General features: G+C 36.7%; 1 protein-coding gene across 2 annotated transcripts; it reads right to left on the bottom strand.

Annotated features, from left to right (window-relative positions):
• Nucleotides 1-218: 218 nt before the first annotated feature.
• On the bottom strand, nt 219-27,087 carry LOC130928142 (troponin T, fast skeletal muscle isoforms-like). 2 transcript variants are annotated; one of them, XM_057854394.1, is made up of 15 exons: nt 26,880-27,087; nt 21,176-21,215; nt 21,047-21,060; nt 16,207-16,338; nt 12,453-12,470; nt 10,615-10,635; nt 10,071-10,089; nt 9,936-9,981; nt 6,132-6,248; nt 5,957-6,034; nt 4,379-4,492; nt 4,138-4,247; nt 2,529-2,619; nt 2,034-2,074; nt 219-465 (listed from the first exon to the last, which is right to left on the bottom strand). In XM_057854394.1, exons 2-15 carry the CDS (start codon nt 21,193-21,195, stop codon nt 429-431), a joined length of 858 nt encoding a protein of 285 aa, XP_057710377.1. In that variant the 5' UTR covers nt 21,196-21,215; nt 26,880-27,087; the 3' UTR covers nt 219-428. The 2 variants fall into 2 exon arrangements, with proteins under 2 accessions (XP_057710377.1, XP_057710386.1); XM_057854403.1 differs by lacking the exon at nt 10,615-10,635 and having other exon boundaries at nt 26,880-27,086.
• Nucleotides 27,088-27,256: the final 169 nt, after the last annotated feature.

Genomic DNA, 27,256 nt, shown 5'->3' with positions numbered 1-27,256 from the left:
AATTCATTTCCAATTTACATCCGCGGTCATACGTTTTGAGACTTTTCACATTTCAGTTGAATGAGAAAGAGTCTCAAAACATTTGACCAAGGGAATACTGCTTTAAATTTGAAAACCAACAATAATAGTACTAATTTCTTCCAAATCGTTTTAGGATTGTATTCTTAATAATTCAAAATAAATCAAACAGTGAAAACACATTATTTCAGATACGTTATTTATTTTCTGGACAGTCACACCATCTTTATACAAACACAATGATGAACTTTTGATGTATTGGTTGGAGGTAAATCCATCCAGAAAACAGTTTCTCTAAGCAAACAGAGGCAGTAAGACGTCCAGTTGTCGTTGTAGTACTGACGCTGCAGTGTTCTCGAGGGTGAGGCGGTCGCAGCATTGACAACGTTGTTTCCTGACTGGCGCAGACCTCACTTCCTGCGGCGAGAGTGGGCTCCTTTCTTGCTACTGCAATGCGCACACACAAAAGGAAAATCTGTGTCAGCTCGGGAAAGTGTTATTGTAATTGTGTCATTGCGGAAACATATGAAGCTCAGCTAGTTTATGTTATAGTTGTCTTAATTCTGTGTGTTTCTATCTGTCTATTGCCTCCTTAAAACTCGTAATTTTCAGACTATAAGCAGCTACTTTTTTCCTTCATTTTGAATCCTGCGGCTTATAGTCCAGTGCAGCTTATTCGTCGATTTATTTGGGTTAATAGGCAACACATTCCTCCAAGCATGCATTGCAGCTCTACAGATGTAAATAACAATCAAAATTCAAGTTCTGTGTTAATTATTTATTCAGTTACTGTTGTAGTTGTTTCATTAATTGCATGTTATGGTATTTGGTAACACTTTATTTGACAGCGGCATCATAAGCCTGTCATAAAACCGTCATAATTATGACATGACACTATCATGGGCATTAATGAATGTTCATGACATGGCATTAAGAGTCATCTGGCAAATTATGTTACTTACTCCATTTATGTCCAGCTCGGATCGTTTACATCCATTCAAAAGGGAGATAATTTGCCTGATGACACTAAATGACATCTGTTATTAGCATTCATTAATACTCATGACAGTGTCATGTCATAATTATGACTGTCTAATGACAGTCTTAAGGTGCCACTGTCAAACAAAGTGTTACCAAATACAATAACTAGCAATTAATGAAACAACTGGAACAGTAGCTGAATAAATAATTAGCACGTATACAGAAAATGAATTTTGATTGTTATTTACATCCGTACCGCTGCAATGCATGCTAGGAGGCTGTTGGACAACAACATTGTTGACAGCAGGTGGCAGAAGAGGTTGACTGTCTCCCCCAAGGAAGCTGTAATGGCCAAATGAAGCTTCTTGAAGCAATGAATTCATAGTGGTTCATTTGAACAGTCGTATGATGCCGCTGTCAAATAAAGAGTTACTGGGTAATATCTCTTGGTGTAAACATCCCATAATACAGTGAGGACAGCTTCGGCTTATAGTGAGGTACTGCGAAAATTACGGTATGTGCCGTCTAGTAGGAAGAATAAAGCATGCTTCAAGTTTTGGTCAAAGACAAAGAAACAGACATTTAAATTGCTTAAGTTTCATGTAAATATGACGGATTTCATTTCGGGAGTTAATGTTTTAAATAAATATTAAATTTGAACTGCTCAAATTGGTAGTGCAGAAGGCAAATGTTTAAATATGGCTCTCACTCTTACTAGTAAGAATTGTATTCCTCCTAATTCCACTCACTGTAATTTTCTTTTTATTACTATTTTTTACCCATACAACTGCAAAATTATAGTGTTGGTATTAAGGTGTGGTTTAGGTTAAGGCCCTACTAAGAATTTACGAAAGTAGTGTTTATACATCACTTACAAAAGTCATCAGTGTTATGCCATCGTGTCCAATATATATATTATACGAATAGTGAATATGTGCACTGTATATTTATATGTTTTTCATAAGTGCTCCTTTACATGACTCAAGGTAACACTTGAACACTCAAAAACATTTGCAGTAGCTTCGCATGCTTACTGTTTTTGGAGCTCATCAATGCGATTTCTGAGAGAGATCACCTGAAAGACAGTACAATTGAATTGCAGACACCTTCCATACTGTATGTTTCCCCGTGATGTTGAATTCATTTTCTAAACAAGTTAAACACATTTCGATAAAGATTTTTTAAATTATGTAGATCACAGTAGACACAGTGGAATTGGAACTAAATATGCTATAAAAATTGATTATGATTAGAATGCATGGACTATATGGGAAAATGTGCTCGATATCACATGAATATCAGTCAGTCAAGTCATTCCAGGATTCTTTCACAACAGAAAAATATGAAAGTGATGGGAAGATATGTATCAGACAGATGTGTCACTGCTGTTTTAAACGGAACCAGATCCATACAGTATGTATCATCAACATTAAAAACATTCATCATAATTCTTTTACACTCCTTAATGATGCTTGGTTCACAAAATGCATGTGATGTGCAGCTCATTAAAAATGAAAAATTTCACAAACCTCATATCTCTGTCTCTTGAGCTTCTCGCAGTGGTCATATTTAATCTCCTCCAGGCTGTGCAACCACTCCCACATCTCCCTCGCTTTTTCCCTGATACACAAAAGACAATAGCAATTTAATGTCAATGCAACTTGAATGGCATGGATATTTTCACAAAATTCTGAACTTGATTACGTAACTGCATGCGATGTGGTTGATGATGAAGAAGAGGTCTGAATTGTGTGATCATTTGCAATTACACCCAATTATTGTCAAAAACAGTCTCACCTACTCAAGCAGTGAGTGCTGTAAATTGTTATATACGCAGTTATATTTCCAAAACATCACCACTTGCTGCTAGTCACCTATTCACTTTATTCCCAATCTGTATCTGTGTACACTGTGACCTGTGCTTTTTATATATGTATTAGCCCTATTGTACTTTAGTTTACTGTGGTGCACATTATGGCGAAGCTTTAAATCTCGTTGTACTCTGTACAGTGACAAAAAAGGATATTCTAATTCTATTCTATTCTATTCTCACACATAAAAAATATTGTAACCCCCCCCCCCCCAAAAAAAAGTCAGTTTTCACTGTAAACCATAATTTAAATGGTTTCCAATCTTTTTTCATGCATTAAAAAATACATCCAATTGTAAATATAGCTACTGTGGATGCGCTTATTTTCTTGATGAAATCAAAATCTCTTGTATTTGGTTTTTCTGACATACACTCTGAGGTGGGTAGAGTAGTATTTTCTCACATAAGAGTAGCGTTACTTCAAAATAATATGACTCAAGTAAAATTAAAGTAGCCATGCCAAATATGCGGTGAAAAAAGTAGTCAAGTAATGAATATCTGCTTACAATGTCAGATAAAAAAATAATTAAAAAAAAAAAAAAACATGATATATATTCTTTTTCTTATCACAACGTCATCTATATTAACTGTTATTATTATACTTTAATATAACGTACTACATGATCATATTAGGCAAAAAATAAGTGTATAAAAAAATAATAAATTCCGACTGGAAAAATCGCCAAAAATAAAACATCACCTGTCCAAAGAGCATGAGTGCCCTCTAGTGGAGAAAACACAATTCCTCCCAAGAAACTCAAACAAATCTTATCTCCGGTTTTCCGTGGTCTATCTATGGCAAATAAAAATGACAGAGGTTGAAATCTGCACTTTCGAGTAATGTTGACGGCAGCGCTCCATGTGAAATAGTTTATTTTTTACGGTGCTTTAAAGATGCCACAGGGTTAAACAGGCCATGAATATTGGACTGCAAACTTGTGTGAGTTCATGTGACTCTATTGTTACATCTAATTGATATGATGAGTCATGTGATCATTGTTGTGACATCTCATTTGTGAAACTGGGAGAGCCACTGTGGGCATCTCTCGCATATAAAGAGGAAAAATAAAATGACTGGTGTAGTCCAAAGTAGCGGCATAAGCGTAGCGTTTCTTATTTACAAATTTACTCAAGTAAAAATAAATATTGCAAAATTTTTGCCATGGAAATACACACAAATGCATAAGCATTGCGACTGATGGAGACTTACAACTAATGTTTTGAAATATTTAACATTTTTCTGGAAAACAATGCCTACAATGTCTTACCTCAGTGCGTCGTCACTTAGATTGTCAATGGCCAGAGGTTGGCATCTCTCTGCCAGGACCTTCTTCTTCTTCTCCCTCTCAGTCTGCTTCTTGCCTCTCTTCTGGTCCACCTGTGAAGTCATAAAAAAACTCTACTTGCCATTCTTGAATTGGCATGTGATGTGTCTCCCTCAACAATAAAACAGATAAAAAATACACATGACTCTATGTTTTAATAGGAAAAAGAATTAATCCAACATACCCTTTGCAGATGGCTGCTGAAACCTGATCCCATGCTAGATAGAGCAATCTTTTTCTTGGCTTCATCTTCAGCCTTCCTGTGGGCATCAGCCTCCTCCTTTCTTATCCTCTCTGCCTGTGACATTGATATTCACAGTCAGTAATATCAATTCGTTCAATACAATATTTGATAAGGAAACAACCGATATTATCTTATAGTATCGATAGTACTTAAAATGATATCGGACAACATCGACATGGGTTTTTCATTATCGTTTTTGGGCAAATATGCATATGGTAGTGCTGTGATGTCCATTTATTGCTGCCTGTGTTTGTGGTGTTTTGACGTTCCCTACTGTCGCTAGGTGTAATTAGTTTTGAAAAGTTTCAGCACTTTCTGCTGACATCATCATATGTCGACGCGTGCTAAGAGAGAGCTAAATGGACGAGCTAACATCTGCAGCCAGTGTACCATAGCAGTTCTTGCCATCTCACCACGTTGATTGTGAGCATCGCTTGGAAGTTATATTCTTCCTTTGTTTTTTTTATTCATGAGCGTTGTGTAGTATATTGGAGATGTGTATATTTCGTTTGATTTGATTAAATTTGTGGTAAAATGTGGTTACATTATTTCTTCACCTGCAAGCTGTACTACCAGTGTAATTCAAATTGACATGTGGCGTATACTTTATTTGTGAATTTATTTCATATTTTTGACATTGTTTTGTTGTTTTTAGTTTTACAAAATGTATCAGTGCTCTTGTACCAAAGTAAAGCCAATTTAACTTTACTTCTGCGTCTGACTTCTCTTTAAAACCTGATTTGTTCACTATCTGTCGATTTGTGTGCCTACACACAGAGGACAAAATAAGTGCCTTATTGGCTCTATGCACTTGATTAAAAGAATTATGTTTGCACTATTTTGATCTCACCAATAAATAAAGAGGTGCAATATAAACATTTTTCCATTCTCAGAATCCCCACAACACAATTAGCCATAATATGTTAAGTACACAACCACATGTATTGGTATTGGTTTCATATCAGTATTGAATTTTGGGCAATATCGGGATATCAGTTAAAACGTCATTATCGAAAACTCTAGAAACAACCCATTCAGTTCTAACGCTTCAAAAAGTAATCCATGTTGAAATTTGTTTTTGCTGCTCTCTAGTGGCATGGCAAGTTGCATTCATTTCTGTTTGTGGTAGTCTCTGCATCCTAATGATGCTCAACACCACCAGATTGTTAGCAGAATTAGTAGAATTCATTTGTGTAGGTATTGTTTGGTCTCTCCACTGTCTCTGCACTCCACTGTTCTTGCAATATCTATTGTATTTAAAGGTATTTAGACTTTACACTATATGTGCAGGTGCTCCATAGACCACTGCTATCTGTCTGTTTTGGTAAAAATGTCCATAATGTAGGTATTTGTAAATCTTTCATCATTCAATCTTTGATATAAGGATTTCTCCGTAGCATGACAAATTTGGGTTTATTTTATTCAGCTCTATTACATTCAAGAATCATTTTGTCTAATATTTGACCTTTTTCCGGGAACATAGGGGCCAAAACATGTTAAGGGAAAGAATCTTTGTACCTCCCGTCTGGCTTGGCGCTCCTTATCCTTCTCAGCTCGAATCCTTTGCTGCTCAGCTCGCTCAGCTCTACGCTTTTCCTGAAAAAACAACCAACCAAACAAATAAAAGACACAATTACACAATGAGCAGATGTGATATTGATGCTGAAGTCCTAAGGTTTGTGCAACATCTCACGATTCTTTCTTTGAGAGCAATTAACTCCTCTTCTTCTTTCTTCCTGCACTCAAAGTGAGCATCGATCAGCGACTGAAGCTCGATGAGGTCTTTGTTTTGACGTTTTTTCTGGATGTCCTGTATGACACAATCCACACATCACTCTCAATAAGAATGAACATGTTATCTACTATTATGCTTTGTTGCTGGTTTAACAATACTTTTTCTTTGACCACGTCTGCTCAAATGATTTTATTGAATATCTGTTGCATTGAAATCAAATTATCTTTTGATTTTCACTTCCTGAATCATATTATTTTAGAGATCCGTAAACGTTTTTAACCTCTGGCCCTGCTTAGCATCCCGTAACTATAGGTATATCAAAATTTCTTAACAGACAAGATAAAAAGGTTTCAAATGAATTGCATTATACAATGTGATTGTCACAATGATGTATACAGTATGTAGACTACATACATAAAATCAGATGACACACAGGCTAATTTATGGAACAAATGTCTTAAGTCAGGCAACAGAACAAACCAAAGATAACTACCATTAAATAAATGTTGCGAATAAATGCGAAATAGAGAGACGCTGTAAAGTAAATGATGAGAAAAAAAATATACCTTTATATACATTTTATGAACAAAACAATTTCAAACTAAACTGTTAAGTAAATTTAAAACAAGTGCAAAGACTGCAAATAAATTATTCAAGCACATTTTGGTGTTTCTGCACTACAGTCGCTTTTTTTTTTTTTTTTTTTTTTTTAACACAAAACTATATCCTCATTAAAAAAAAAGTGTGAAAGATTTCAATGAGAATTTAAATACTATTTAGCTAACTATATAAACTTCCCACTTCCCTGCCTTGAAACCTGCTTCCAAATTTTCCTATTTAACTAAATTGTCGCAAAGTACAGCAACTACTTTGATTGTTATAGATTGTTTTGTAAGCTTATAAAATTTAATTACAGGTTTATTAAAGATAAATGGCTGAGAGAGCAGTGGGGATACAGCTGTCAGAACGCAAAGCTTTTCTGCCTGACAAGCTCCAATGCTTGCCATTATTATTGGTTGATTTCACATGAAACCCTGAATAGGAAAAAAGAAACATGAGATGCATATATATGTTAATGTTCAACATTTTTTTATGTCATTTACTCAAAACTAATGCAATACTAAAAAATTGTATTTCGCACCATGATGATGTTATTGCCAAAAGTAGCGCTAGTAACTTCTCCAATGAGACGTCGCAATATATATAATAATCATAAGGCTCCATTACACCAATCAGACGCAAGCTTGCCGTTCTATGATCATGCAAGCCTGTTCAATCATGCGTCTTTAAAGCACTGTAACAAATGAAGTATTTGACATAGAGCGCTGCCCTCAACATGAATCAAAAGATGAATAAAAACTCTTTCCCATTTTTTATTTGGCACCGACTGACCACGGAAAACCGGAGATATGATCCTTTTAATTTCATAATAGTAACTATGAAGGAACTACAGTATTCACTATTCAAACTTTGAACTAGTTTCTCCATTAGAAGGATGGGCACTCGTGCTCTTTGGACGAATAATGCCTCATTACTGTTTTTTATTCTCTTTTTAATTTAATGATTAAAAAAAAAATGTTTGGCTTAATGTGGTAATGTAATGGGTTCTTGGACAGTGTCATTATAACAACAGTCGATAGAGAGTTTGTGCTCAGAGAAAAAAAATACCATTAAAAAAAAAAAAAAAAAAAAAATCAAAGAAAATTAGCAGTTACTCACAATGTTACTCATTACATGAGTATTCTTTTTACTGGATACTTTTTTACCTGTACTTGAGTACATTTTTTTGATGACTACTTTTACTCTTACTTGAGTAATATTATTTTGAAGTAACGCTATTCTTACTTGAGTAAGATTTTTGGCTACTCTACCCACCTCTGTCAGGGACACAGTGGTCACTACAGTGGACAACTATTCGAAAGTCGACACTTAAGACCTTTACCCATTTATAGGGCAAGTGACTGTTCATGTCATTAGAAAAAAACAAACTTAATATTAGCCATTTTTATGATATATTGAGAATAAAACTTATATATAATTTGTTTTATCATCTATAAAACTAAAGTAATGAAATATTAAATTCTGGTTATGTCCCCAACTAACACTGTATAGTTGATTTTTATTTTATTTTTTTGCTCCGCATAGTATTTAACTCATTGCATGCCCTTGACTGTGATAGACATCCAATTCGTCTACATTAAAATTTTAACTTATTTTAATTTATTTTTATGATTAATTTAATTCATTAAAATTGATTTATTTATTTAATTATTATGATACAATTTAATTTAATTTAAATTTGAAATTTAATTCATTGTGCTTATAATTTAAGTACTAAAGTTAAACAACCAATTAGGTGGACAGTAGGCATAATTTACGATAGGTCCGCGGCATGCACTTCCCTGCAACTTCTTACTGACATTTCACCTTGTTACTGAAGAAGAGCAACCTTTATGAAGTGGTAATAGAACTCTGATTATTATCAACTTATGAGATACACCTTTTGTCTCTGATTGGATATTTTTTGGGGGCATATCTTGCATCTTGTATTTGAAAATATTTATTTATTATTATTATTATTATTATTATTTTTCAAATTATATAGAATGAATCATGTACTTCTGTCTATTCATAATGTTTTTTGTTTCTACAAAAACTAAAATAATTAGATTAAAATGAATAAAAATAGAAATACATTCTGGTTATGTCCCCAAATAACACTGTAAAGTTGCCCCCCCCCCATAGTACAGTGGTACCTCTACATACAAAGTTAATTTGTTTGAGGACCTTGATTGTAAGTCAAAATGGTCGTATGTCGAGCAGGATTTTCCAATAAGAATACATTATAATTCCATTAATTCGTTCCCAAGCCTGAAAACTTACACTAAATCCTTAATAAATACTGCTGGTACTATTACAGATGACAATTAAACACAGCAAAACAAACAAATTATAAATAAAAATCGGAATAATATACAGCGAGGGACAAAAGGCGTGTTGTGCTGCACAAGTTATGAAATAAATGATTAAAAACCCAACGAAGCTGGCGACTTCCTTGCCGATGTTACTACATTAATCACCTTAACTCGTAAAGACTGGCACTGGCAGGACATTTCCATCTTCATTTCACTGGTAAGTGTCACCTTTTTTCACCATCGCACTAACCTTCTTGGAGCCCATGTTTATTTCTCTCACAAGAAAATCTGCGGTGCGTCCATCTTGCGGGAAAATAAAGAAACCGCGGCACTGTCATAAATCGTCGTCGGTGAGTCAAATTTTATGTTGAATATCGAAAAGATCATGTGTCGAAGCGATTGTATGTCGAGGTACCACAGTATTTAACTCATTTCATGCCATTCACTGTGAGAGACATCCAAGTCATATAAACTGGGAGGACTGGCTGAAAACGCTCATCTTTAAGAGACATTGAGGGCGCTAGACATCCAATCCATTTGACTAGGACGTGGAAATAAATGTTCGTTCATTTGCCCCTCCCAGTCAAAATGCATTGGACGTCAATCGCAGTCAGTGGCAGCTAATGAGATCAACGAGTGCCCTGTAACGGTACAAAAAAGTCATAATTCGTGCATGAAAGTTTTAGATCTGTTTCCATCATTTTGAAATAATTTTCATAGTGTAATCGTGTGCTTACAATTGATTTCTCCATTACCACAAGCTACTAAATTAATGTGAGTGATTTATGACTTTTACTCAGGAGTGATTTTTTTTTTTTTTTTTTAACGATCAGAATTATGTACTTACATCAAAGTCAACCTTCTCCCCATCAGGGATCTTTGGAGCAGTTGGTCTGTTAAATGAATAAAACCATGAGTGTGCTATATATGGCATCATGGATATGCGTTGTTTGATCCAGAAAAATTTGAGAAAGTCACTCACTTGAACTTTGGCTTCTCCTCTGCTTGTCCAGTGCGTAGCAATAACAAGAAAGAGAGAAAAAAAGAGAAGCGAGATCAGAAGGTTGGAAGCTCAAATGTGCAGAAAATTGGTTAATCAGGGGAAGGATCCACGTGGACATGTTGTGTTACATCACAGGGCTACAAATGGTTCCACACCTCCAGTAGACAGTTGAATGATGTGAGTTTTAATTTTAGAAAAAAACTTTCCACAACATGGGTGCCAAATTCCTGTTAAGTACCCTAAGTTCATACTGTAGTATAACCTGATTTACTGAGTTAATTTGGTCAATTAGTATGTAACGGAAACAGTTACCTCAGCAGTTTGACACTCGTTTTTCACTAAGTAGTCGAATCACTGTTAATAGATGTGCATGGTAAAAACACAACTGGATTCCCACAGGGACAGTCTATGTACAGTGGTTTGAGATTAGCCTAGAGTTGTCCTAAAGGGAGACCCATTCCAACAGGGGGAAGACATAAAAAACAAGCAAAGCAACAGCGACTCAGCAGGAAATACAAAGTACCATCTTGATCTCCCTCCTCCACTGGTTGGACATATTCATGCGAAGAAGAGAAGAGGCAGAGATGAGTTGTTTAAGCATAGCTCTGCGAGCTTGGTTCATCACGTTGCTTTAACGCAGGGGTGTCCAAAAATGTTTCCCTTGACAACCGCTTTCAGAAAAATCAAAGGACGAGAGGGCTAAATTGAAATCCTTCTACTCTCATTTGTTAAACAGAGGATCGGTATTTTTTAAAGTGTTAACTCACTATCTGCCAATGGCAGTGATAGACAGCAATGACAGTGAATGCCAGCATTCCCTGTTGAAATGGATTTGATGTCTATAACTGTCACCTGGCACAAAATAATCCAGAGGTATGAGGATATTGCCATATTTATATGTACACATAGACTCCACCATCAGTTGACAAGACAGCTCCCACAGACATTGTGCCACGTCTTCCCGCAGGGGGCCGGACCCAGGCAAACGTTGAGTTGGCTTTCACTGTGATAAACTCAAACACACGTTGCTGTGATTTATCGCTGGATTTAAGTGGAAATAGGATGAAAGTTTTACTGCATACAAGCAGGCAGGAGTGTATCAAGAGTGATTTGGTCGAGGATACAAGGTAATTATTATATTTTTTGCACCATGCATGCACTTTGAAACGTTGTGCATACAATGAAATGAATGGAAAAAATTAGCCTAACTTTAGCTTGAAATATTTGCAAAAAGTAATGATAACTGCTCATTTTTTTGCTTTTAACCGAGAGTCTAGAGTGTTTTACGTTCATATAATTCCGCGATTTACGTATTTATTGACATTACTTAAAAATCTCTCTTTTTTCGTGACGGCCGCCATGTTGGATTACACAATACCGTAAATTTTGCTTGAACTATTTACGTAATATGAACGATAACTGCCTTTTTTGCCTTTAACCTAGAATCCAGACTGTTTTGTGTTCAAATCTATAGAAATTTTGCGATTTAAGCATTTATTTATAAGAATTTTCAACTTAAAAAGTTCTTTGTTTTGTGACGGCCGCCATGTTGGATTTTGTATCGCTACACAATAGTAGAATTCGACCTAAATAAGACGTGATTGTAAATAGAAAAATGCAAATTTTGCTTTGGTTGAGTAAAATTAAGATGATTCTGCATGCTTTCCTCATGTATTAAGTTCCTGATGCGAAAATTGAGTGATTTATTAACTGTTGAAAGCTTGCACTAAATTTTAAAAATAATTAGGTTGCTATTTTGGGAAAAAACTATATGCTACGTTAAATATTACTATTGATCCAGAAAATATAGGTGATTATCTCTGCATTTGGTGATTTGTGTGCATCTAGCGTAAAATTTGAGAATTTATAGCCATTTTAAGTTTTGTTATACTTGTATAGAAAAATAGTTCATCGGGATTTTATTCGGGAACAAATTTGAATTTTTTGATGTCGCTGCTCATGGACTCATTTATGCCTAAGGGGCAATGTATTTTATGTAAAACAAACAACTGAATTTCTAGTTTACACAATTAATTACAACTTCTTTCAAAATGAGGTTTCGATCCCCAGACTAATGAAGAGGCAATATTTAAGTGACTAGCTCGATATAGTGTTAAAGCTCAGAAGTGCAACAGAATGTAGGCTGAATTTAAGCGTCTTTGTGAGCCATATTTAGTAATATTTACCGGTATATAATTAACTGTGCAGTTTGGACACCCCCGCTCTAACGACACCTCAGTTGGTTAGCACAGAAACTATGTTACCTCCGCCTTTCTCTAGAAACCATGTTGACACTTAAAAAAAAAAGCTTTGCTCAAAGAAAAACAAGGGAATACATTGAAATAATCTAGACCAACATACCTTCCTCTTCATAGCCGTCTGCATGCAGCAAGCGTCCAAAGCAAGAGCAGAACAGAAATCATTAGTGATCATACTTGCTTGCTGCGGCCTAACAATGCATGGCTAATGAGGCCCATTTACCAAACTGGGGTGTTGCATAGGCAGCGTGAACCACTGCATAGTCCTGTAGATAATGTTGCATACCAATAAGAATTTCAAACACCAATGAATAGTCACCAAATGGGTTAAGAAAATGTTATCAAAAAAAAAAAAAAAAAAACAACTCAATGAATTCTGAATCAATAAAAACAATGCATTGTCACATTTTCATTGTCACAGTAAAATAGTTTTCAATTTTTGGGAGTATTTGGCATTAAATTTAATATTTTTCAGGCATTCTTTTCTCTTATTACTATCATTAAATCAAACTTCAAAATTTGATGGTAGGCGAGGAAATGTTTTGTAATATCCTGGTAACCAAATATTTATAGTGGTATAAAAAAGTATCTGAACCTTTACTGAATTTCTCACATTTCTGCATAAAATCACCATCAAATGTGATCTTATCTTTGTCAAAATCACACAGATGAAAATACAGTGTCTGCTTTAACTAAAACCACCCACACATTTATAGGTTTTCATACTTTAATGAGGATAGCATGCAAACAATGACAGAAGGGAGAAAAATAAGTAAGTGAACCCTCTGCCTAAGGAGATGTAAAGAGCAATTAAAACCAATTTTTACCAACAAGTAAGGTGTGTACCCAAATACTGATGAGTGGTTTAAAGTTGCCCTGCCCACTATAAAACACACACCTAGTGTCTGAAGACCTGCGATCAAGGATTGTGAATTTGTATAAAGCTGGGAAAGGACACACACCATCTCTAAAAGTCTGGATGTTCGTCAATCAACAATCAGAGAAGTTGTATACAAATGGAGAGAGTTTGACACTGTTACTTATTTCCCAAGGAGTGGCCGTCCACCAAAGGTGACGCCAAGAGTTCGGCGCAGAATACTCAGAAAGGTAAAGAAGAACCCTAGAGTGTCTGCTAAAGACATACAGAAATCACTGGCACAGTCCAATATGTCCAACTATATGTAAAACTATGGCCAAGAATGGTGTTCATGGGAAGACTCCACGGAGGAAGCCACCTTGAAAGGTGGAAAAGCGCTATATAAGTACAACACCATTTACCATTTACTGATGTCTTAAAAAAATTTAAAAAAAAAAAAAAAAAAACCTTGTTGCTCGTTTAATATTCGCAAAAAGGCACTTGGATACGCCACAGAAGTTTTGGCAAAATATTTTGTGGGCTGATGAAACCAAAGTTGAATTGTTTGGGAGTAACACACAACATCATATGTGGAGGAAAAATGGAACAGCTCACCAACATCAACAACTCATCCCCACCGTAAAGCATGGTGGAGGGAGCATCATGATTTGGGGCTGCTTTGCTGCCTCAGGGCCTTGACAACTTGCAATCATTAATGAAAGTATGAATTCAAAAGTTCATCAGGATTTTTTGCAGGAAAACCTGAGGCCGTCTGTCAGACAGTTGAAGCTAAAAAGAGGATGAATGTTGCAACAAGACAATGATCCAAAACAAAGAAGTCAATCAAGTTCAGAATGGTGTCAGAAGAACAAAATACGTGTTCAGGAGTGGCCAAGTCAAAGTCCAGACTTGAACCCCATTGAGATGCTGTGGCATGACCTAAAGACAACGATTCATACCAGAAATCACAGGTATCTGACTGAACTACAGCAGTTTTGCAGAGAAGAATGGGCCAAGATTAGTCCTCATCGATGTGCCAGACTAATCTGCAGCTACAGGAAGCGTCTGGTTGAAGTTATTGCTGCCAAAGCGGGAGGGGGGCCACAAAATATTAAATGTGATATGTGAAATGTGTTATCTTTCCCCCTTCTGTCATTGGTTGCATACTGTCCTCATTAAAATATCAAAACCTATAAAAGTTTGGGTGGTTTTAGTTAAAGCAGACACTGTTTTTTCATCTGTGTGATTTTGACAAAGATCAGATCACATTTGATGGTGATTTTATGCAAAAATGTGGGAAATTCCAAAAGGTTCATATACTTTTTCATTCCACTGTATTTTTGATCTACACCAAGAGTACATACGGTAATTGTGGTGGGCGCCCTAGTGACCGACCACTTTCCCATAGCCTATTCACAGAATACTAAATTTGAAATTTGTTTCATGTAAAATGGCCCCTACACTAACATTGATGCCTAGCAAGTATACATTAAAGCTCAGAACTAATGCAGTGACTTCAGGCTATATGTGACACATGTATAGACAGGATGATTTGAAAAGGAATTGAAATACATCAATGCAACCATTGCATGCAAACACCCCAGTGTAAATATCATGTTACAGTTTGCCACGCTCGCGTCTCATCTACTCGCAAAGTGAAAAGATTCTAACAATGGAATGATGGAGTTGAAAAAGTAGCTTTTACATGATATCAGAATAAAATGACACATCATCCAAGGTGTGATGGCCTTTCACAATAGTTCATTTAGGGTTTAAAAAAATATCCCTAGTTTATGTCAATAAACCATAGTTACAGTTTTATTTAAGACCTCGGATGAGATGGGGCAGTTCAATCATGTAAAAGCTGTTGAATTTCTTCTTTCACTCTTCACATTTTATGCACATTTCATAGCACACTAATGCAGTAAAAGCGGCGGAATGTTTTGGTTTGATAATGTATCAGCTAACGATGATGGTGATGTGAACATTTTGTTTGCTACAGTTCATTCCCAAAACATGAAGTTCATGAAGGTTTAATAAGAGCACTTTAGGGTTCCTTATTAAAACCAGACTGAAGTGCAAGGTGCAATAGAGCCCTGTTCGCCAGAGTCTACCCACATGTTGAAGAGCTTTGTCATATTTAGCAATATATATTCACGAGTTATCAGTTTGAAGGACAAGTTGCTCCACGTTATGAAAACTTGGCTAGAGACAGTGATTAATGATCTTTTCATTTCTATTTATCGAGTGCAGTAAGGTGTAATTCAGCAGAAAATATGCCATTTTAGAAGAAGTGTTTTATCAATGTCTTTTGGTATAGGGACATGGGCTCTGGTGACCAGGTCATTCTATAACAAAAATGTTTTTCTGATGGTACAATCAACTAAAATTTCAATTCCCAAAGTTTGAAAATTCCTTGCATGCATGTTTGTGATTTCACAGAGCACAACAATGCTGCCTGCATGCTTCTATAATGAAAAGGACATGGTTCATGTAGAATGGTATCATTTTAGTATATGTCTGAAATGTAAATATATTTTTAGCATTTTTGTTGTTGTTGTTTTAGAACATTTTACCCTCTATGAGGCACAGGACTTAAACACTACATTTTTTAACAGTAGTTACATTTTTTTTTTTTTTTAAATTACTTTTATCAAATGTTTTAAATAATTATGTATCTAGTATTTTTATCAAAATGTATTTTTTTCATTGCTTTTAATTGTACTTCTGACTGGCAACAAAACCCAAATCACAAGGTTCTTTTTGCCTCGGGGTGATGTGCGTGGCATCTATCTTTACACAAGTTGCCAAGTGTGTTTTTTTGCTCAGTGATGACATTCAAGTTTTCAGGAATCACTATATATATAATTTATGTCGAAGATAAAAATTGGAGAACAGGTCATATTTATCTCGCTTTACAGTTGTTTGGCTTATACTATGTTTTGCACTGTCCTAGAGAGGGTAGCGGAAGAAGGGTGAAGAGTCTGCCCAAGGCACGTACCTTCCTCCTCACGAACCACCACCGGTGGCTCTGGTTCAGGCTCTACCTCAGGTTCAGGCTCTACCTCTGGCTCTGCTTCTACCTGGGCCTCCGCCTCAGGGGCTACCTCTACTTCTACTAGCTCCTCCTGGGCTACGGCCACGCAGCATGCACCAAACCGCCAAGGAGAGGTTGTCGGAGGAGGCCATTAATGAAGACCACAGACATGACAGAGCCATTAAAAAAACAAAAGTGAGAGATTGCTTTAGTTACACAGAAGATGGATTGGTGAGCGAGGGGCGACGCAGCTGGAAAACAAAGAGAGAAACAGATGATGGTGGTGATGACGATGATGATGATGATAATGACGATGAGAGTCATATAACCTTATTCACACAGAAGCCAATGGTAAGAAATTTTTGGGGGTGTTGATCAGATACGTAAAAAGGTTGTGCTCGCAACTAGTATTTATCATGATTATTATCATGATATTTACTAATACACAAAAATAATGCAATAAGTTTGTGTACATTTAAGAGTAATATATAATATGCATGGATTATATACTCCCAGTGGAGCAATGTAACGACGTAAAAGTACTTTGTTACATAAGTATATTTTTGTGTATCTGTACTTTACTTGAGTACAAATATGAAGTGGTACTTTTTACTTTTACTTCACATTTCCCAGCAGGTGTCTGTACTTTTTACCCTACAACATTTCAAATTGTCACTTGCATTACACGTCACTTTTGTTTGTTTTCTTTTTCTCATTGTGAATTAATAGTTTTGTTTTCATGCCTCCAACACAATCAATAAGCCCTGTGGAATCATACCATAATTGAGCACTCGAGGCAGCAACACCAGTACAATCAAGATTAGGCAGGTGAACAAGATATTGATATTTTATATTACATGCGGTATTTTATGCTCCTGAATGAAATGGACCACTTGGATGTGTGCAGAAGTGATCAATATATCATTCAATTTTTTTGAATCCCGCGCTTCAAAAATGAGGGACTTCCAGCCACGGTCTTGGATTGAGGAAGAAGGCGAATGGGATGTTAACGGGAGACATCATCTTCAGTATACAACCATACTATTGTATGCAAAAGGACAGCGGAACCAGCTGATTTTGCCAATTAATTAGATTTATTTACGCATCACGCCAGCCCAATGTACTGCTGGCTTTTGTTGCTACACCAGGGAGAGTGGTGTGAGCCTTTTTGGGTTTCAAAAAGATCCTGTTCACCGCAAATAATGGTCAAAACAAGTATGACAATGGAGCGACCATTGGACAGACGAAGAAGTGAGTAAACTACGTGTTTTATATTATGTCAAATACTGGGATCATCGCACATGTTTTAATAAGAGTGCATTTTGTGGGTGAAAATGCTCCCTGTCCTCCGAGATGGCTGGAGTGGCCGCCTCCCTCGGCTGAAGCTCTCGTCTACGGTTCTCGATCGTGTTGAGACTTTCACCCCTCTCAGCCCGCTTCACGTGCCTGCCGACGGAACGCCATCCTCGGCTTGGCCCCTGGGAGCCCCCGGCACTGGTCTGCGGTTCTCGATTGTGTAGACTTCCACCCATCTCGGCCCGCTTCGTGTGCCTGCCGAGAGAGCGCTATCCTAGGCTTGGTCTCAGGCAGCCACGCGCTCCGATGACGGCCGGTTTGTCCACTGAGAATACGCCATTTTCGGCGTGCATTCCCATGCTGCGTCCCTGGTGACGAGCACTCCTACCAGGGCTGCAGCAGAGGAACGACGAGCATAAAATTGCTCACCACCTGTGGCTGGCCGATCGGTGAAGGCTATCACCCCCGCCGTCGTGTGTGACATGAATCGGGATAGTTTTGTGTGATTTTTCATTTTCGAAAGGCAGGAAAGAGCTGCTCGGTTAGGGTTACTATGTCGCCTAGCTCTCACGCCTCCTGTTTTGTTTAATCTTTCTTCCGTCTCCGAAGCGGAGGGCAGGGAAATGACAAAGGCCGGACTAACTCCGGTGGCATAAAATACTTTTTAACTGGAGGTTTAAGAAGTCGGCAGTTTTGACAGTTATGCAGTAATTTAGCCCTGTCGTACTGAATAAATGCATTTTTATTATTTCATATTCCATTTAGCACAAGACTTATTTGTCATGACCAAACAATTTATTTAGCAATCGGGGAAAAATGATAAGACACAAAAAATATCCTGTAAAAATATCGGAGTACAGAGAAAAAAACAGTGATGGCATTTTCCATTTTCTAATCTGATTGTTCTAAATAGGTTAAAGATGACCTGATGTACTGTATGGTACAGATACAGATACTATATAGACAAACAACCAGTCACATTTACACCACTTAAACGATTTAAAATCTTATTTGGTTTAACAGAATTTTCGTTTATGCCCTTGCTATCGTGTCTTTTGTTCATTTAGACAATTATATATTTATTTCAATTTACAGTTAAACTTGAATTTATGTAGGAGTTTACGTGGAGCATTTTGTGGCAGCAGCGGTTCTTCTTGAAGTGCTTTATAGATAACAGAGTTGAGTTGAGGGTAGTATATTAGTATGTTTCATATAGGTTTTGGAAATATGTTAAATTTTTAATTGATGTTAATAGCATGAGATCCTTGGGATTAATTTCAATTAATCTCATTGTTAGGCACAATACCATAGTATTTGTTGGGCAAACACTTTAACACCATTTATTACGTCGTAGCAGTTAAATGATTAAAAAATGAAATCTTAGTTTAAATCTAATTTAAAAGTATCAACTCAAACTTGTTGCCACTGACAGGCCATTATTATTATGCTGTTTGTTGCCAATACATTAACAACAATTACCATTTACTCTATAACTACAACTATATTTTACTCCTCTTGCATAAACATTCAAGATTAATACCATTTTTAGAGATGAAGAAACTCTCATCTTCCATACAATATGAGCAGCAAAAGAAAATGACCTCTCAAGAGAATTACGTTGCAGGTTCTGCACTGTATTGATGATGCACACTGTTCTGAATTGAATCTGTTCTCAATCAGAATCAGCTGAAGCAGAAAAAAGCTTCCAATTTTCTTTGGTAGCTCGAAATAATGTGCGATTAAAATAATGAACTGTGTTAACTAAATAGTGAGTTAGCTTGAAGTTAACTCGTCCAGGCTTATATTGGATCACATTAGATTATTCAGACAAAAAAGTCGAAACATAATTGAGATAGTTTACCAAGGCAGTTGTGTGAAAGATGTCAATGACAGTTGCACTAATCACATGGCAAGAAAACAAATGTAGTGAGCCTGAAAGCGCAATCCCATTTTTTTGCTTAACCATGTGATTCAAAACATCACTCTGAAGTCAGTAATACACCCTTAACTTGAACTGTTTGACTGACAGCTGTGTGTTAGTTAACTTTATGTCAATTCAAAAATTCTTAGATTTTCTTTTTCATTAAGACGCGTACTCATAAAGGTACCTATAATTGTTTTTCAAAAAACAACATTCATTAATACTGTGTGTCGTTTGTGATTTAACTAAATGGTAATGTGGCAGTTAGGCGTATGAATTATTAATGAATTATTAACGGCTCAATTTGTTCGCTTATTCTCTCCTCTGCTCCGGAAAATACAGTGGACCGATCCACTCATTTGATATGTGACAATATGTATTGCATACTAAACACCAGATGTCTGTGCCAAACACTTCAACTTAAGCATGGAACCCAGAAGCTAAAAAATTAGTGGAGACAGGTCTTCGGAGCCCCAAACTGGTTCAGTCATCTTTACCTTCCTCGTCTTCAGATTTGCAAAGATAACATGGAATGGGAAAAGAACAACAGTTTGTAGGGGGTTAACATCATCTTATGTAATACTCATGTTCTGTGAACCCTACCACATTATCCTTTATAAAAATTGTCCAAACTTTAGGCCCTGTTTTCATATGCTGTCCAAAACGTGACCAAAGTGAGTCTGTGCCGATTCCTTCACACCAATCAGCAGGCTTCTATACATTCCCTTTGAAAATTGTACACGTTCCCTGGCTCCGCTTGTGTCAAACCCGACAGACAAAAGAGGAACTAGTTTGCGCAGTAGAAGACTGATTCAGGCTTGGTTCGAGGAAGTACGAGTAGACATAACTGACTGATTACGTGAATTTATCCAGGGAAAGCTGGCCACTTCGTCATTGCCTTCCACTCTTGATCCCTCATCTTCCATGTGTGACCACCACAGATAAAAAATTATGATAATAACTAGGTGTTAAATGGATTGATTTATACGATTATTCGGTGGATTTGATGCACGCTGTTCGTTAATTTATGAATGAAACACTAAGAACAGCATATCAGTCTGCCTGCATCTTCTGCACAAGGCCAGTGGTCCGCCTTACGCCGAAATTTAGATCCTCCTTAGGTGACACAGCCGAAAGGAAAAGAAGAAGAGGTCTTTGAAACTGTCACTTGGCACCGACCGTTCTACCAAATTCCCAAACTGGTGTGGTATGGTCTACTTTGGGACGGAAATACACTTGGGTCGTGTTTTACTAATGGATGCAGTTGATGAAAATAGGGCTGTTGGACTTTTTAACATTACATCTGGATACAGTTTGTGTTGTTGTACAATATTTACTTTCAAGTTACAGTTTAAGGGTAGATTATTCCAGGAGTGCATTCAAATCATGATTATCATCACCATCTTATTCTAGAACAGTTGCTGACATGAAAGCATCTGTCAACAAGGGAACAATAAATTCAAATAACAAATGTTATCAGTGTCAAAGGACACTTTCATGCCTCTTCAGAATCTGGACACTTTGTGACAGCAGCAATTCTTGTGGATGCTTGAAAACTCAATCAAACATTCCTAAATGGCTACTTACCCTCGTACTGATCCCTGAAATACAAATAAGACAGAAATCAACTAAACATGATAATATACCAGTCTTTTTTTTCCGGGAAGTTAAAAATCATCAGTCAATGTATTGATTGAAAATGTGTGATTCACTTACACTTCCTCAGTGTCAGACATGGTGACAGCAGACCTTGCAGCTGAGGGCAAAGACAGAGAGCCTCATGAGACCGCAGTGTTGAAATAGCAGCTTCTGCGTCACTTTCCTATTCAATTCTGTATTTAGTCTTTCACATTGTTTTGATGGAAAGAAGTAAAAATAACATCTGAACAAACTTTGAGCAGTCCTGGCAGATGGCATAATTTGGCTGTGTTTGCCCTCTCCAACACATAACCTGAATCTAAAACATCTTCATCAACCAAGAATGTTAGAAATTTGTCTTTTGAAGCTACTGTTACAAAATACCCATTTGTGACACAAATGGATTGAGTAAAGCGGGCCATTAACCCCTTATTCTCATTATATCATAGATTCCAGTTTTACTGGGAATGGCTGGTAGCGAATGATCTCTGACAACTCCCCATTCAAAATGGATTGGATGTCTCGTGTTGTCAATAGCACTAAAAGGTTAGTATTCACAGCCAGTCCTCCCAGTTTAATCATTTCATGCACAAATTATGACTTTTTTTTTTTTTTTTAAACACCCTTACATAGCACTCATTTAACTCATTGGCTGCCAGTGCTAAATTAATCTATTTAGACTTGGAGCGAACGAACCTTCATTTGCCCTTCCCAAATGGACTGGACATCTAGCGCCGCAATGGCAAGACCATTATTGACCAGTCCTCCCATTTCATACGAGTTAGACGTCCATCGCTATCAATGGCATGCAGTTAGCTACAGTGGTATGAAAAAGTATCTGAACCTATTGGAATTTCTCACATTTCTGCATAAAATCCCCATCAAATGTGATCTGATCTTTGTCAAAAACACACAGATGAAAAAACTGTCTACTTTAACTAAAACCACCCAAACATTTATAGGTTTTCATATTTTAATGAGGATAGTATGTAAACAATGACAGAAGAGGGAAACTAAGTAAGAGAACCATCACATTTAATAATTTGTGGGCCTGCCCTTTGGCAGCAATAACTTCAACCAGACGCTTCCTGTAGCTGCCTATCAGTCCAGCACATCGATCAGGACTAATCTTGGCCCATTCCTCTCTACAAAACTGATGTAGTTCAGCCAGATTCCTGGAATGTCTTGCATGAATCGCTGTCTTTGGGTCATGCCACAGCATCTCAATGGGCTTCAAGTCTGGACTTCGACTTGGCCACTCCCGAATGTGTATTTTGTTCTTCTGAAACCATTCTGACGTGAATTTACTTCTGTGTTTTGGATCATTGTCTTGTTGCAGCATCCATCCTCTTTTTAGCTTCAATTGTCTGATAGACGACCTCAGGTTTTCCTACAAAGCATCCTGATAAACTTTTGAAATCATTCTTCCATTAATGATTGGTAGTTGTCCAGGTCCTGAGGCAGCAAAACAGCCCCAAATCATGATACTCCCTCCACCCTGCTTCGCAGTGGGATGAGGTGTTGATGTTGGTGAGCTGTTCCATTTTTCCTCCGTTCCTCCGACGTTGTGTGTTACAGCCAAACAATTCAACTTTGGTTTCTTCGGTCCACAAAATATTTAGCCAAAACTTCTGAGGAGTGTCCAAATGCCTGTTCGCGAACAATAAATGAGCAACAATGGTTTTTTTTGGACAGCAGTGGCTTCCTCTGTGGAGTCCTCCCATGAAAACTATTCATGGCCATAGTTTTACAGATAGTTGATGTGTGCACAGAGATATTGGACTGTACCAGTGATTTCTGTAAGTCTTTAGCAGACACTCGAGGTTTTTTTTTTACCTCTCTGAGTAATCTGCGCTGAACTCTAGGCATCATCTTTGATGGACTGCCACTCCTTGGGAGAGAAGCAACAGTGCCAAACTCTCTCCATTTGTAGAATTCTCTGACTGTCGACTGATGAACATCCAGACTTTTAGAGGGGGTTTTGCATCCTTTTCCAGCTTTATACAAATCAACAATCCTTGATCGCAGGTCTTCATATTGCTCTTTTGACCCAGCCATGATGCACATCTTCTCATCGAGACAATTCTTACCAGGTGTTTGTTTTATAGTGGGTAGGGCAGCTTTAACCACTCATCAGTGATTTGGCACTCACCTGACTTAAATTGTTTGATAAAAATTGGTTTCAATTGCCATTTAAGTCTCCTTAGACATAGGGTTCACTTATTAATTTGTCCCCCTTCTGTCATTGTTTGCATGCTATCCTCATTAAAATATGCAAACCTATAAATGTTTGGGTGGTTTTAGTTAAAACAGACAGTGTTTTTTCATCTGTGTGATTTTAACCAAGATCAGATCACATTTGATGGTGATTTTATGCAGAAATGTAAGAAATTCCAAAAGGTTCAGATACTTTTTCATACCATTGTATATACTAAAGCGTGTATTTCTCTTTTTATTAATTTAATCTAAATATATTTATAATATAAAAAAAAAAAAAAAATCTAAAAAAATACAGTAATTATTAATAATTAAAAAGATATATAACGGTAGATGTTATATTTTTTTTAAAGACCAAAGCCACTTGCCCCATAATGTGTTAAAGGTCAGACGTGTCAAAATTTGAATAGCTGTCCACCTTTGTGACCACCGTCCCTAGAAGGGTTAAATTAATTGGATGCTTATCATTGTCCATGGCAGGCAACAAGTGAAATATTAAGAAATTAAAAAAAAAATAAAAAAAAATAAAAAAATAAATTAAAAAAACTTTAAGTCAAATATGGAGTGTGTGTGGGGGCATTAGAGAGTAACTATATTATTTATTTATTTTTAATTATTACCATCATAATTTTAATTTTAAGTTTATTCATTTTGTTTTTAATTGACATTTAATCAATCTATAATTTGATTTATTCATGAGAAGAAAAAAAAATTATAATAATAAAATTATGTAGCTATAATTGGGACAGGCTGCCACATACTATGTGCACATGACATATTGTACGGCACACTTGTATACCAAATATTAATATACAAGCTTAAATGATCCTAACTGTGATAAGGTAAATGTAAAAAAAAAATGTTAACAAAACATTGGGAAAATTCAATACTGTGGCAGCCATACCTACAAATACACATTCAGTTCAGTGGAAACAAAAGCCGCTTACAGTAGTAATAAAACATAATAAAATATGTCATGTACAGTGTGTGGATATTAGGAATTTGTGGGGTCCTAACCCCAAATAAATGAAGAGCTGGTGTCCATATACATGGACATTAGATTTAGTTTATCTTATTATTATTAATAGCTGTTATAGTATTTTTTTCATAATTACCAAAACTAGTCACTTCACCTATAAAGGGTTGAGCATCATATACTGTTTCTATATATACATATATAAAATCGGAAACCAGGCCCAATCACATAATTTTCAAAGAATCGGAATGTGGGTGAAAAAGATCAGATTTTTTTCTTTATTTACAAATATATACAGTATATAATAAGGATGTCAGTCACATGTGTTATTAACGGCATTAACTCAAACCCCTTTGACGCTGTTAAATTTTTAATGTGTGATAACTTATGGGCCTTCCTTCACCCTGTAGTTCGGAATTCAAAACAATGCGCACTCTCATGTACGCCAGTTCTGTAGGAGACCCAGATATCAGCCTGGTGACTTGATCCTTGTAAAACTTATTATTTTTTTGTTTGTTTTAATGGCCAAAATGGGGCACGCTGAGGCAACTTGATAAGCATGAACCCGCCTGGCACAACCAATCATGGTTGTTTTAGAGCATGTTCGGATGAATGAGTCTTCCATTTGAATGATGTAAGGTAAGCACATCAGTCAATTTCTGTAAACTATTGATTAATGATAATAATACTAATAATTAGTAATCATGTATTAATTGCCATTAAAGCTAAAAATCAACAGATAATAACTGAAGTAAAAGGACAGTGCCAAAAGAAAAAAAAACATTTTCATTCTAAGTAAATGTTTCTATTTACTCTTTTTGAAGAACAAAAAGAACATTTCTGGGACAGCGAAAACACCCCCCAAAAATCTGAGCCAGAGATAGGGTGTGGGTTTGTGTGCTGCATAGCTGATGTCCAAAAATGGTAAGAGGTTAATTGGAAGTGGAAAGAAAACTGTTATAATTGTAGAAGCGCTGAAATTCCTGCCACAAAAGCAAGTATGCGATAAAGTGTGAACACGTTCTAACAGTCGATGTCAAAGCTAAACACTACTCCCCACATCCATGCAATTCAAGTCCAGCCGAGGTGAGGGAGGGAGAACTCAACTGAAACTAGAGTGTGATGATTTCTGTTCACTGTACATAACTATCATACAGTATTTGATACAGATATACGAAGTCTTGTTGGATGACTCCTTCACACTTAGCGGTGGGCACAGGTGCAGAGGACTTAAAGGATTACTTAAGGATCATATTTCTACCCATCAGCTGAGGAACACAGTCCAAATAGCTGCTTTAATCCCCAGGCTTGGACCAGAGGGAGGATCCTCTGCACTTCAACAGCCAATCAGCCTCATCTTCCAACAAACGACTACTTTTATCAACTTACAGCTGACAGTCGCGTCTCTTTTGTGCCGGTCACTCAGTCAGTACATACCTACACATCAGCACTCTATAAATTTAGTGGATGGTCACTTCATTTCTCCAGTAAGAGAGCACTAAAGGCTAAGGAGTATTTCTGAGTCTTTCTGAAACTAAAACTGCATTGGAACAGGTGAGCCGGGGGAGAGAAGCATCCTCGGCCAAAGTGAATGCAGATATGGGATATATTTATAGTGCAATACATCAGTTTGACACACAAGCAAGGGGAGAGAAGCCCCTATTGGTCAACAGGACTTACTATATTATTACTGTATCTACAGTCTCACATATCACCAAAGTGACAGCCGGCTTCCTAGACCCTGCATTCATATCAGATTAAAGCTCGTTACATTGACATGCATGAGGAACAACATTCAAATTAGAATATGTGATAAATAATTGATTATTTTTGTATTTAAATGAAATAAAAATCACTTTTCAGTCTGCTTGTGGAGAAACTGAGACCTGTTGCTAAATCTGTGAACACACATGGACATCATTTTCCAATGTTAAGGTACACGTGCCAACATAGCTGTCATACGAAAGAATTCCATTTCAGCCCTTGACATAAAGTTAAGAAATATGTAATAACATGAATGTTATCCAGGAAATAAAGAACGTGAACTGCGTGAACTTTAAGACAAAAAAAGGATAAACAGGAAAAACCTTATTAGATGTACAACAATGTAACTTTAATTCTGGTGAGCATGATTTCATTAAATTGATATTGAGATACAAGATTAATATTGCGTCACGCTTTTATTACATTCGCTTATGTTGGCGTTAACTGATCAAGGCCTACTTCACCGTCACTGTCTATTTACTTTCATTTAACTATTAGTTGATTTATTATTAGTATTTAAACTGTGATATCATATTCAGACTATTAAAATAGTACTGATTAATACCCACAATTGTGCTTGAAATGGATGATTTATGGTGATTCAATAATGTCTCTGCAAATTAACAAACTTTAGTAAAACTTACATTATTACTTTTCATGCAGAATTAGAATAAACAATGTGGAAATCTCCACATTGTTAAAGATATTCAATTGTATAATCCCTCCTGACTGTTCTAAATCACATAGTTCCTATTGTCCTAATGATATGCATTAAAGATTAAAATCAAGTTGTAGTGTATTCAAAGTAAATTTGCCTGTGCTTACCTCAGGGAGGAAGAGAAGCTCCTGTGACGGCGAAGATGAAGGTGTGCACAATCTGGAGCTTCTGCTCAGAGAATATGTCCTTGTGTTACAGTGATACTTGAGCTCATCTGGCCCTTATTGGCTGTGGGATGAGAGTGTGGTGTGGGTGTAGTATATATGTTTGTGTGTGGGAAATGCGGGGAGGGGGCCAGCCATGACCCCAGAGAAGGAGATGGATGAAATGCTGTGGATGGGAGACGAGGGCTCGGGTTTTGGAAAGGAGCAGCTGAGAAGCTTCTGTTGCTAAATTTACAGTGATGGAAGGCTGAGAGGAGGGGGGTTACACATCAGCTTGGCATCCAGACAATGGAGGGAGTTGGGGTGTGTGTATGTGTGTC

Source organism: Corythoichthys intestinalis, chromosome 1 (assembly GCF_030265065.1).
Source record: "Corythoichthys intestinalis isolate RoL2023-P3 chromosome 1, ASM3026506v1, whole genome shotgun sequence".
NCBI classification, from domain to species: domain Eukaryota; kingdom Metazoa; phylum Chordata; class Actinopteri; order Syngnathiformes; family Syngnathidae; genus Corythoichthys; species Corythoichthys intestinalis.
The sequence above is the reverse complement of the archived record's forward strand: the minus strand, read 5'-3'. Positions and strand labels throughout refer to the sequence as shown.

What these genes read in the sequence shown, in the direction of transcription:
- LOC130928142 (XM_057854394.1), bottom strand. Translation starts at nt 21,195, where the DNA reads ATGTCTGACACTGAGGAAGT. An exon ending in TTGCTCTCAAAGAAAGAATC is followed by an intron (nt 6,035 to 6,131) that starts GTGAGATGTTGC and finishes TTGTTTTTTCAG; the next exon opens with GAAAAGCGTAGAGCTGAGCG. An exon ending in TCAAGAGACAGAGATATGAG is followed by an intron (nt 2,075 to 2,528) that starts GTTTGTGAAATT and finishes ACTGTCTTTCAG; the next exon opens with GTGATCTCTCTCAGAAATCG.